The 13158-nt window shown below is 37.2% G+C and overlaps 1 protein-coding gene and 1 long non-coding RNA gene across 4 annotated transcripts; one reads left to right on the top strand and one right to left on the bottom strand.

The window, feature by feature from the left end:
- The first annotated feature begins 2563 nt into the window (after nucleotides 1-2563).
- On the top strand, nucleotides 2564-7813 carry LOC126609404 (uncharacterized). 3 transcript variants are annotated; one of them, XR_007618140.1, is made up of 8 exons: nucleotides 2564-2578; nucleotides 4174-4762; nucleotides 5060-5278; nucleotides 6427-6502; nucleotides 6766-6838; nucleotides 7053-7146; nucleotides 7331-7438; nucleotides 7536-7813. It is a non-coding gene; the product is annotated as an uncharacterized LOC126609404 (long non-coding RNA). The 3 variants fall into 3 exon arrangements; XR_007618141.1 differs by having other exon boundaries at nucleotides 7328-7438; XR_007618142.1 differs by lacking the exon at nucleotides 2564-2578 and having other exon boundaries at nucleotides 4170-4762; nucleotides 7328-7438.
- A 1553-nt stretch (nucleotides 7814-9366) lies between these two features.
- Nucleotides 9367-13158, bottom strand: LOC126608259 (serine/threonine-protein kinase PBS1-like). The gene is made up of 5 exons (XM_050276116.1): nucleotides 12598-13158; nucleotides 11760-11977; nucleotides 11120-11309; nucleotides 10213-10604; nucleotides 9367-10106 (listed from the first exon to the last, which is right to left on the bottom strand). The coding sequence occupies exons 1-5, from the start codon at nucleotides 12719-12721 to the stop codon at nucleotides 9642-9644; spliced, it is 1389 nt and encodes a 462-aa protein (XP_050132073.1). The 5' UTR covers nucleotides 12722-13158; the 3' UTR covers nucleotides 9367-9641.

The raw sequence follows: 13158 nt of genomic DNA, 5'->3' as shown, positions 1-13158 counted from the left end.
GACTTATAATTCCCACCGACAAGAAGCTTTAACCAATTTTAGGGTGATATTCCAACAAAAATTACATACAGGTACTTGTCTAAACATCCTAATGGTAGCTAAGCGTTAAGACATGGATAACTTAAAATCAGTGATTGCCAATTTAAAGCAAGTACGCATAACATCATAAGTCAATTGAAAAGAAATTACATATCCATTTTAAGGGTCGTGGCCTCGCCGTGGTAAAAGAAAATTATTTATGCATAGTCATAATTGAATATCAAAATATTAACATGAAAAGTTAGGAAAAACACCCTTGTAGAATGAAGTACAAATTGTCAAGTTCTCAAAACCGAGTTTTCCCAAGAAAAGCCGTTTGTGAGAAACCCTAAGGCTAAACTAGTCTATAAATACTAGATCAATTCAAATCCTATCTAAAGTAGGTCCTCCAACAAATCTGGAAAACTAAATAAAATATTAAAATAAAGATTCCACTACAAGAAAAATGACCTTTGGGTACATATGAAGAGTTTGTGTCCCTTTAAACACCAAAAAAGCAAAACAGTTCTCATCCAATAATGGGCACCACGTATTGTGCCCAATGCAAACAAAAATGGACACAAACACATTATTGGGCACTGAAAAACATGACTTTCGTGCTTTTGGTGTTCATCTAGCTTACATGTGTCCTTCAATGTCGGAAATAAATTTTTTTTATTAATTTACAAAGACCTTATTAATGTTTTAGTGCCCTCTAGTTTAATATATTTAAAGAAAAAATAGATTGGCTTATTCTATTAACACTCCACATATTGTTGATTAAACCCTACATATTTAATATATCCTGTTTGTACCATACTTGACCAATCCTGAAACTACTGAGCACCGGTCAACGTTATACCATCAAGGACCCAGAAGAGTTTCCCTCAAACCAGGAGGCCAATCACAGCACGACACGTGTTGACATCAGAAGCCAATCATAGCGCGACACGTGTCAACATCAGAAGCCAATCACAACAAGACACGTGTCAATGTCAGAATGAAACTAGAAACTCTCTTCTATAAAAGGAGATCATTCTCTCACAATATTTCATAATGTCATTTGTACTAAATCATTCACTAGTACTCATAAAATGAGAGCTTGAACCTATGTACTTGTGTAAACCCTTCACAATTAATGAGAACTCCTCTACTCCGTGGACGTAGCCAATCTGGGTGAACCACGTATATCTTGTGTTTGCTTCCCTGTCCCTATCCATTTACATACTTATCTACACTAGTGACCGGAGCAATCTAGCGAAGGTCACAAACTTAACACTTTATGTTGTACCAAAGTCCTCACTGATTTTGTGCATCAACATACCCCACATTTGATTTTTCAATTAAAAATTATCTTAATACACCCTATATACTTTCTCATAATACCCTTACACCCTACATTCTCGTACATCTAATATTTTCCACATACACACCACATTCTTCAAATCTTATAATACTCATTTTTCAATTTTTATAATTAAATTGTCTTAGGATTAAAACCCTAACATTCTCTAAAAAGAGAAGTCTACAATCCGGTCTGGTGAGATTGAGTTTCATTGGAACATCACTGCTAATCTCATTTTCTCTGTCTCTTAAGCCTTTTGCTAGCAAAAAAGGATTTTTGCTAAAAAATGGCAACTGGGAGGAACCTATTAGAACAAAAGTAAACCACAGAAGATGAATAAGAACGGAAAAGACTTTGCTGGCCTCCTATGAAATTGGGTAGTATGGAAAGTAAAAGCAGGCTTACATAATTACCGATGTCGTTGAATAATTAAAACAATGACAAATATGAAATTTTACCTCATGTGAAGCTTCCCAAATATTGATATCATGTTCTATTCGTTATTTTTTTTCTCAATCAACATGTTTATAATTTCAATAGTTAGAATTTTATTCAACAATGGAGTGGAGGGTGAAAGGGGTTTTGATAGTTGAAGAAGATAAATAATACGTTAAAAGTAATTTGGGATGTATTTAGAAATTTCTTATTTTCTTTAAACCTCATAAGGTCGAAATTGTCATTGCATAGTAGGTTACATAAAACACTTAATATTAAATTTTAATATGGGGTGCATTTAACATTACGTTAAATGCTAATATAAAAAGCCAATAGATTTTCGTGTCCCTTTACACTTCCTCTCCTCAATCTTCACGCCCCACTCTTTTCTCAATTCCCTTCTCTCTCTCTCAATCCTCCCGCCTCTCTCCTCTCTGTCCCTTTCCCAATCCAACCAAACCTCTGTCACTTACATTTTCCCCAATTTTTCCTATTTCCTTATCTTTCTCTCTGGATTCTTCTTTGGCTTCTTCGAGGAGGTCTCGCCGCATCTCACTTCCTGGTCACAAATCTCGACTTTCCTTCTCTAATAATCGATGGACCTTCTTTCTACGTCTTGGCGCCGCTTCCATCATCAACTTCACCTGCGTTTGCTTGTACTCGATCCAAGATCTACTCACTTAGACTAGCCGCCTACTCGTGTGTTCTTGCTTGACTAGCCGATGGCACACCATGCATACTTAACCTGAGATTTAGTCGTGGTCGCTCCAAGAGCGATGGGTTAGTTTTTTTCCTTTTTGTTGACGAGTAATTTTTTTGTTTAATTTTTTTTTTGGCCAAAATGGATTAATCATCCTCGTGATCATAGGATACTTGCGTGATGACCCCTGTGGTAAAAAAATTAGGAATTAAACCCCTGTAGTCAACACCGTTAATAAATTTAGCCAAGAAGTAAAGTTTCTATTAAAGATCTGTTAAATGTTGGATAGAATTGTATTTTCATGTCCATTAACAAAAAAACCATCCTAGCATTGCTGATAAAGTACACCCCTACATCTTTTACCGATCAACAACGTGAACTCTAGTACCATCGATGGTTGCCGCTTCTCTCAATCTTGTCATCTTCTCTCTCTTTCTCCTCTGTCTCCCTAGTTCCCTCTCTCATCTTTCTCATCTTGCTCATGGTACAATCCTCGAATACAAATCAGCATTCAATTTTGCAAACAAATTAACTCTTTCAATCTCCTTTCTACTGTTTTTGCAATGAACACTTTGTGAACTTTGTTGTAGTTCTATGTCGAGGATTTGATTTTTCCCAAAATTTGACTGATTAAAATCTGCAGTATTTCTAATGCTTATGCACATTTGGTAGGATAATGCTCAAACTGCTTGCAATCAAAATAATCAAAAACCAAAAACCCAAAAAGCACCAAATGTATAAAAGGTAAGGACTAAGAAAGAACAAAAAATCTCGTTGCCAAGTTGACAAAGAAGTCTCCATGGAAGAGATTAAGAACTCTATTGAGCTCCTATATAAGGAGGAGGGAGACGGAGAGGTTAGACCAAATCCACCGCCGACAAAGTACCAAACTCTGAGAATGCGGCAATGGGTTCTGTCGAAATGGAAGTGAGATTGGTTGAAATCCCAGAACTTGAAGTCCCAATAGCATCAAGATTTGGGAATTTTGTTCGTGCTTTAGAATTGGGAACGTCATGAGGGTTTTAGCTAAGCTATTGGCATGCTACTAACTATGAAATGGCATCTTATCCTCACATATGAGACTCACGTGCATGCTACTAGTACTAACAGAGGAATGACATAAGTTTTAATTTTGGGTATAAATCTGAATTTTTTATATCATAGGGGCTATCTTCCGAATATCTTATGACCACGAGATCATTTATCCGATTAGACCATCTCCAACCCTTGGGCTAAAAGCCAAATTTTTTAGCCCGGAAAATTTAGCTTTTAGCCCAGAAACATCTTTTCTGCTCCAACCCTTCTACCCTAAAATTTTAGCCCGGAATTATTAAAGAATGAAATTAGCCTAAATTTTTTTCTTAAATCAAATTTTTTTTTTTAAATAAATATGTAGATTATTGTAAATTAATTTTATGAACATTTTAATCTAAAAAAATTTAAATTCCGGTAAACATTTCGCATTTAGCCCGGGGGGAAAGCTGGGGGGTATTTGGCCCAGAAATAGCATTTGGCATTTAGCCTAAAATTTTAGCATGGATTGGAGAGTGTTTGGGGGGGTAATTTGGGGGGTAATTTGGCTTTTAGCCCAGGGTTGGAGATGGTCTTAGGCCTTTTTTTTTTAAAAAAAAAATTTGAATTTTCGATTTAATTATTTGCCTTATTTAATTTCTAGGCTCTTGTACGAAAGGGGCGAAAAACTAGTACTCTTGGAAAGGATTTGGCGAAATTCCTATTACCTTTACTCCAAACCCGTGAATTCCAGCTGATTTTTCTCCCTTCCAGCTTGATATTTTAGCGGATCAGGATTTAGGTTGCTCTCGGTTCTATGGACTTCATGATGATTTAGCATCTCGAAGTTTGGGTTCTTACCAATTTCAGTGTCGAAGATATTATTATAGATAGCAGGGTTTGTGTTCGACTATAATCTGGCTGAACTCATAAGCTCATATTTGTAGTGATGGAGGATATAGGGTTGTCTAGACAAGCTTGGAAAACACATTTATTCTCGATCGCAAACTGCAATCGGTGGGTGTGGAGATAAAATCGGGATGTTTGTAGAGCGGCATTAGCCGATGGTGTGCAGTGGGTGCACCAGGACAGGGAGGCTGTTGATCCTGTTGTTGATTTATTGGCGGGACTACGTCGTAAGAGGTTTTCGATCCTTTATCGGGTTGGGTTCTGCGGCTTTGCTCCTTACAATGTGGAGTTGCTTTCTCAGTTTGACTTCAATTTCTTGCCTGGTTTATGTACTTCTTAGTATGGTATGTTTCCTTGGTATTTCCTCTTTTACTCATGAGCATTTAGTTGTTTTTTATTTCAATGCCTCATCTTCTATTACAGTCGTTTAATTTGATTATTAGATGGAAATGATGTTGATATCAGATCTCCTCAATTGGCATGGTTGTGGTGTTATAGGAAACAGGATCTGAGAGAAATTTGTAGGATCTTTCAAGGGAATATAGTTTAGTGTTTATGTTTTTTGCAATTTTGATTTCAAGTTTCTATGAGATTTTAATTTTTAAGTAGAGTTCTTATTTGGCATGTTTGTGGTGTTACAGGAAACAGGATCTGAGACAAATTTGAAGTAACTTTGAAAGGAATATGGGTTAAGTGTTTATGTTTTTGCAATTCTGATTTCAGATTTCTTTTATTATAATCTGAATATGTAGTTTAACATTTTTGAGGTCATTGATTTTTTGGGTGCAGTACATCTTAATTCTAAGAAGAGGAGATTTGACTCTGTAAGTGCAGGTCTCGGATTGCTCCGCTCTCTCAGTGTAAGTACATCTCTGCATATCTTTATTTCCTCAATTATATTTGATTTTGTTATGTTAAGTTGCCAAATTAAAGATATTGCACTACCTTTTCGATACTACATTAAATTTGGAACATGCAAAACATTAAATTTTGAGTGTTAATTATTGAACAGAGGCTGCATTTTAAATTTGTAAACATCCACAGTAATGGTTTGGGGCTTGATAGTTGTACCAAATCTCTTTTTCTTATTCCCATGTGCATGTCCATGTGTAGACCTTTTTGTAGCTTTCTAAGTTAGGGTTTTTCTTGATGTGTGCTTACGTGGTTTGGGATTACTTCCTTTGCATGCCTGGGTATTATATAAAGCTTTGCGCTTTCAGATTAAGGTAAAGTTTGATTATATCTTATAGTTAATTCCGATGCCCATTGCAAGGTGTATAATTTTTTTTCCATTACATTTGTGTGTTCTATAGAGGTCGCACTTGGTGCGATGGCAAGTGCTTTCGCCCATGAGCGGTAGGTCTCGGGTTCGAGACTTGGGAGCAGCCTCTCTATAAATGGGGGTAAGGCTAGCCGACATTTACCTCTCCCAGACCCTGCGTAAAGCGGGAGCCTTGTGCACTGGGTACGACCTTTTTTTTACACTTGTGTGTTCTATCAATTAAACTCCAGACCAACTACCAATCTCCTAAGTTCTTTAAATTCGGGTCTGTTACATGTTGTAGGAAATGGCATATTTTGAGATATTCTGCATCTTTCTTTCTTTAGTTTACATTTGAAAGAGTGAGAATTATATTGTTGGGACTTTGGATTCTATTTTTATGTCCTAATTTGTGTGAGGATTGCTTGCCATCCATATAAGAATGTTACTAAAGTGTCAGGCAAAAGTCTTTATGTTTCAATCACAAACAAGTGCATGTATACATAGCAGAATTACACCAATTAATCTGTGGGAGGAAGGATATACAACATCGCATGAGATAAAGATAAAGGATCATAATTTGAAAATTTGGAAGCCACTACATACTCATTTCTTGTTGCTCTGTGTAAATGATGTTTTAAGAGCTTCTTGGTAGTCTAAATTTATAGTTCCATCCTTTTCAGCGGTATCCAATATGATAATGTGTTTTACTGCTCGGTATATTTCTTACTCATGGTCATTTTTCAGAGGCTATCAGAGCAGGGGCTGTCAATACTGGGTTCTATGCGGAGATCTCAAAGTTCATAGATTCGAAGAAAGAAAGGTATACTCATCTACCTGCACTGATCTAAAGCTTGATCTGTGAATAGTGTATGTGCTGCATCTCTGAACATTTATGATATTTTTTTTTCCAAGTGGTCTATGTAGTTTCTCTGTGTATTTGCCAACACTTGCTATCTTTCTTAGAAATTAATGTCATAGCTTTGAGATTTATCACTGCTTTTGACCTAAACCTAAATGATTGTCCAAACTTTTATTGCTTTGTACATCTTTTTTGCTAGTAATGTTAGTTTACTAATTATCTAGGTTCTCAAATAAAGAATTACTTGGCTTGAAGCTGCTGATGAGGATCTTCGTCGGGAACTTCATGAATACCACAGTAAGTGCAATGGTGTAGAGCCGTGTGAAAGAGCTTCTCAAGTATGTTTTACATGCTCTAGTGGAGATTGACGCTATTCTTTCATCTTGTTTCTTTCAAGTACTAATATATATGATTTTGACTTGTACCTTGTGTTGGTTTCTTATTTCACTTTGTAAACTACATATATTCAGCTAGAAAGATACATTTACAAATCTAAAACTTCATTTTGCAGGATGGTAGCCCCTGCTTTGTCAAAAGCAATGGCCTAAAAAGGAGTTTGTTAAGTTTAGAATTGGCTGGCTATCAAATGGGTGAAGCGATACCAGGTATCGCTTATATATGGTTTAGGACTTTGTCAACAACCTTTTCTTTTCGCAATTAAATCATATGCAATTATGTAAGTTGTGTTATTGTTTTCGCAAATAGGCTATTGGCTCATGTGTATTGATAGTGTTGGGAAGTTCATAAGTCGAGCTATTCTATATATGGTACAATTTCCTATCTTAGCAGGTGATTCCCAGGAAATTGATGAAGTAGCGAAGGAGTGGGAGCACAACCTTCTGCAAAATATGATGGACAGAGTTGCATGAATTGAATAAACGTCTACAACAAAAAGAGGTGTCATTTGCGCGTGTAGATTGTTTTGTTTTAAATCAAAATCACATTAATGTCATCACAGAGTTTATGTGTAACTTTGCATTTGACGCTTGTGCAGTCGGAGATGAATTTTTTTGAAGGGTCCGACACTGTGGCACTCGAGCAGCGTTTTTGAAAGAAAATTTTGGAACTAGAAGATGAGAAAGAACTGTTCAGGTTCACTTAAAACCTTAATATTTGATGTTCTTATTCTTGAGAGAACCGATATTCACTTAAAACCTTTATAATTTTAGTTGGGGATAGAACATGTAAAATTCTAGTTGTTTTTATATATAATGGTTGTGAATATCTTTGTAAATCTCTATTAATTAATGAAACATTCTTTGTCAACCAAAAGAGGGTGAAAAGACTACTTAGTTTTCTATCACACAATAAAAATGATCGGCAATAATGTAATTTCACAGGTCTAAATTTTACTGTTTTTTATTGAAGCTTCACTTACAGGTGATGTTAAAATATCTCCTATATTTAAAAAAAAATCTCACTCCCCCCACGTTCTCCCCTCCCCTCTCTCTCTCTCTCTCTCTCTTCATTTTCCAAAAAGTTATGTTTATACACACAAAGTGTGTTAGCAAATGCTAGTTGTAATATTATAGATGCTTGTGGTTGTGGGTTGTTTTAATTTTATGAAAAAATAATTTTTTGTTTACCCTCAATCTCAATTTGTAGGTGATGTCGGTTTTTAATTTATTTATTTTTAAATAGTTGACAGCACAATAACAATAAATGTGCTAACATGGATGGCAGTAGTCGTCTAACAACTTCATCAGAATTGGGCACCAAAGGACCTTTATTTGTGCTTACACTTTTCAGCACAACATACTTTATTGTGCTCTTTGATCAAAGGCAACGCCTATGGAGGGCACAAAAAGAAATATAGTTGCTGCACTATTGCTATTAGTCTATGGGCACAATTGTTGGTGCTCTTTGACCTCAAAAGGCACAAATAATTTATTGTGTGTAGTGCCCATATTTTCTGTAGGGTTCCTAATCTAACGGGGATTTAGACTGTGCAAAAAATTAACCTTTTGACCGACCAAATCAGTATGGATTTGGTCCAGAGATATCAATGGAAAGTTTGAAATGTCATTTTCAACTTTGTAGAAGGAACTTTTCTCCAAAACATAATCTTTACTAACCTAACGTCCAAACACTCTCAAAGCATCAATCTACCAACACTGCGCAATCTGCCTTTATTTAATTGCCACGATCAAATGGCTAAGAATTAAAGGTTGAGAATTTGATACAACCAACTTGAATGACTTGTGAATCTACTCCAATTTGAAACACTTCAAAAAATCACTTTTCAAGCAAAGTAAATTTCGTATGTCTTAAATCGAAACGTAAAAGAAAAATCAAAATTCTCCCAAAATCAACTTTGGGTACAACTTTGGGTATATATAGTGATCCAGCTAATTGTGCCTACATCCAATTCGGTCATCTTCTTTGAAAAAAAATCACTAGAAGATAGAAAGAATAACTTTGGGTACAACAATAACCCCCTAACCCCTTCAAACCATAGATCTTAAATCTCTCACACCCTTCGGCTCAAACACTTTGATGCCCCTTCTCTGTTCGTTCCAATTTTATAGGACGTCCCGAAGTGACCACTTTGATCTTGATGCCCCTTCAACTTAATCAAGAGAAATAATTTAATGAGTGGACGAGAACGACACCCCATTTTGCAGCAGGAAAAAAAGGAAAAACCGCAACTTGATCCCGTTTCCTTGGTAACGAAGGAGAAAGTACTCGAACATGTATAAACACGTTACCAAAGAAACATGTGAAAACACTCGATAGTACCAAGGTTGAAAAAGACAGGAGCAGGGGCAACAGATTTTTTTGTTTTGTTCCAAATATGCTGCAGTACAGAAGGCAGAAGAATCGTATAGCATTTAACAAGACGTTTTTACTCTCAAAAATTTTCAATACGTACACTTTCTTCTCTTCTCCCTCAATCTTCTAGAAGATAATGTACAATTCCCATTTATGGATCCTTCTTCTTCAGTGTTCGGAGAAGAGGAAAAGAAAAAAAGGTTAAATCAGGACACCTGTTCGTCTGCACCTACTCTCCGTTACATTGGACACCCCAAACAAACCAGTCTGCGAAAAAACGAGGGTAGGAGCTGAGGTTGAAGAAGACGGTGCATTGTACACTACAGCACTAGCTGGTGCCATCAAAACTGCCTTGTGCACTCTGTCGTCTTTTCTCTCGCCAATTCTCTCCCCACATCTTAGCCTCAGCAACCGCTCGTTCCCTATCCAACATCCTTGCAGTTTCCTTTGGGGAATCATCCTTCTCGGAACCATCTAACCCCCAGCTCCGTCCGGATCCTCCCCCTTCCTCATTTTTCAATATCCTTCCACCATCCCTATGCCTTTTCTCATTTTTTTCTCCCGAACCTCTGTGGCCATTACCTGAAGCTGAGTTAGGGTCATAAGAGTGGTTGGCTAGGTACGACAGAGCAGTAACCACATCCCCAATGAGAGGTCGTGTGGCAGCCTGTTCCTGGATGCACATGGATGCCACGGCTAGAGCTTGGTAGAGACCCCGCATAGGATACCGACCCTGCAGTCTTGGGTCTGCCAATTTCGAGAACTTCCTTCGATCATTGAACAATGGACGTGCCTGCATAGACATAAAACCACTGCCATTTAATTATTGCACAAATATAGAACCCATGCTTGCGAGACCCACAAGTCATTTCTACTACAAGAAACAAAGTGAAAATTACCCAAGTTATAAGGTTCTGTTCTCCATGGGGCCGGTCGCTATCTATAGCCTTACGTCCAGTAATCAGCTCCAGAAACACTACCCCAAAACTGTATACGTCTGACTTTACTGTCAATTGACCAGTCATTGCATATTCAGGAGCACAATAACCGTAAGTGCCCATAACTCTTGTGGACACATGGGACTTGTCTCCGGTGGGACCAAGCTTTGCAAGCCCAAAATCTGAAAGCTTAGGGTGAAATTCTTCTTCCAGCAATATGTTGGATGATTTGAAGTCCCTGTAAATAACTGGAGGGTTTGCCGTGTCGTGCAGGTATTCCAAGCCTTTGGCTGCACCGGAAGCTATTTTCATTCGTGTGTTCCAATCCAATGGTTCCTTATCAGGTGGAAGATCTGCAGAGGGATCAACAAACCATTATAGGTGATTCATTAACAATCACTTGGATTAACTGTTAGGGAAACTAATGGTCCAATAACACAGGAAAAACAGAAGTTGCGTGCACTGTGTTAATAATTTATCAAGTCATCAAATTTTATTTGGAGACAATGCCCCCGAAAGGAAATGTTTCTTTTTTCCTTTTCTCCATTTTACCGTGGGTTTTTTTGATATAAGAAAATACTTCTATTACCGTATGCAAAACATCAAAATTCACCATTCATTCCAATTCTGTAAATATATCCCTTCAAGGTTGAAAAATCACTTCAGCGTAGCATGCATCAAATGTATTGGTCATATTTGCAGAACAGCAAGTGTTCATATATAACATAACTGAAAACTACAAGGTGATTTTCCATGATCACTATCCACTAGCTGACATTAATGGAAGAAATTATAAAGTAAAAAGTTCCTAATTGGAGAAACAGACAAAAAGCCAAGAGAAGAAGGGGAAACGAAGAGGAAAAGTTACCGTGAAGGTGATCTTCCAATGATCCTAAGGGCATAAATTCATAAACAAGAAGCCGCTGGTCTCCATCAGCACAGTACCCAATAAGATTCACTAGATTAGGGTGATGCAGAAGACTGAGCATGAGAACCTCAACAAGAAATTCTCTGTTGCCCTGAAGTCCATTCCTATCCAATTGTTTAACAGCAACCACCTGTGAATGGTGATACGAAGTCAAGAATTCAAAATCGCCTCAACCATGCCTGAAGTTAACTCTGCGAAATCGTTCTGCAGAGCAATGACCTTTTCGAAATGTAATAATTAACGATGGATATCATAAACATCCTATAACCTTGGTGTCTTACATGGAGAGATGGACACGATACGGAATCAAGAATTATTGCCCTCTAAATACTGTATGGAATTTAACAACCATCATTATGAGTAATGATGTTGATATGTAAGTCTACAATTCTCGCTCACGATATAGCAGTGCCGTTATTTAGTTCTCATTATTGTTGAAATCAAAAAACAAAATATAGCATTCTTGATAGCCATACAGTTACACCATCTAATATGCTAATATTCGTTTTAATTCAAATACTCATCCTGTAATTCCTGTTCTCCGTATAAATAATAGATCGTGCAACAGCAAAAGAACTACCTGACCAGTGCTTTCGAGTTGCCCCTTGTATACACGCCCAAATCCCCCTTCCCCTATGAAAGACTCTGGCCTGAAGTTCTTTGTTGCAGTCGCGAGTTCACGGAAAGTGAAAGTTTGAGCAGCAATTTGCCCCCCCGGTACAACATCTTTGGGCTCAGGCAATTTGGGCAGCTCCCCCCTGGATCCTCCATTGCTTCTTGATCTCAGTCTGTCTACTCCTGCATATACGACCATATCAAATTACTACAGATCCCCAAGTATCAATGATCATCAACCATCTGAGTCTCAACTCCAAATCCTTGATCAAATAGGACATTGAGTTAAGCTAAACACCGGAAACCGAAAATCAATTGGATTTGCAAAAAAAACTCAATAAACCATAACCCCAATACGAAAAAAAGTATTACGCAAATTCGAAATTGACATCTTCTAAACTATAGAAAGCACAACTGTACTAAATTCAGTTATACTGTAATCAGTTGGATCAAATTATGAATATCTATCTTAGTTCTTCAATTAATTATGAAACAATCCACAGCTTTGGACACCATTGATTATCAATCAGATTGATCTTGAGAAATCAAAGTTATCATGAGATCCAATTTTTACAAAAGAAAGACACATTCTTTTATGTCAATGAATTGTGGGGTCTACCTAAAACCTCTCAAATTTAGAGCTCACAAACTCAATGAAGTAATCAATCATGTTGTAACACACACCCAAATGACTAAAACAAACAATTTAAATCAGGAAAAAAAAAACCAGATCAGATCGAGCAATAACACATTTAAATTACCAAACAATAAGGATTGATAAACAAAAGCAATCAAGAACTCACCAGAAGGCAATCTGGAAATGTTATTAGAGACCGTTGGTTGAACCTGCTTTCTGTTATCAATTTCTGCCGCTGGATTGTTCAGCTTCTCCTCCTCCTTCGAATCGAAACAAGGAAAACAACCCATTTCCCCAAATCCAATTAAAACCTTATTTTAATTGTTTCCCAATACAAAAGATTGAAACTTTATTAAAATCCCAGATGAACCCAAAGCTCAATCAGAGGAGAGGAGGCTGCTCTTCCAATCTTCCAATCCCAGTTTTTACAACAACCTCATCATCTGAGGGCCATCCAAACGGCAACTCTCTCGCCTCCCTCTCTCTCTTGGCGTTTGTTGAAGCGATCAGGGCAAGCAGATGCAGACGATATAACTAAAGGGGGCAAAAGCAAAACGAATCCAAGTCCACATACACCATAAACGATAACAAAGAGGAAGCAAAAAGAAATATCCTTTTGGGTGCCAAAAAAGAATCTGTGATTAAATGGGGCAGTGAAACCGAGCAGCTCAAACAAAAGAGAGCCGGCTTTGTCTTCCTCTCTCTCTCTCCTCTTCTCTCTCTAACT

This window comes from Malus sylvestris, chromosome 16 (assembly GCF_916048215.2).
Source record: "Malus sylvestris chromosome 16, drMalSylv7.2, whole genome shotgun sequence".
NCBI classification, from domain to species: Eukaryota; Viridiplantae; Streptophyta; class Magnoliopsida; order Rosales; family Rosaceae; genus Malus; species Malus sylvestris.
The sequence above is the reverse complement of the archived record's forward strand: the minus strand, read 5'-3'. Positions and strand labels throughout refer to the sequence as shown.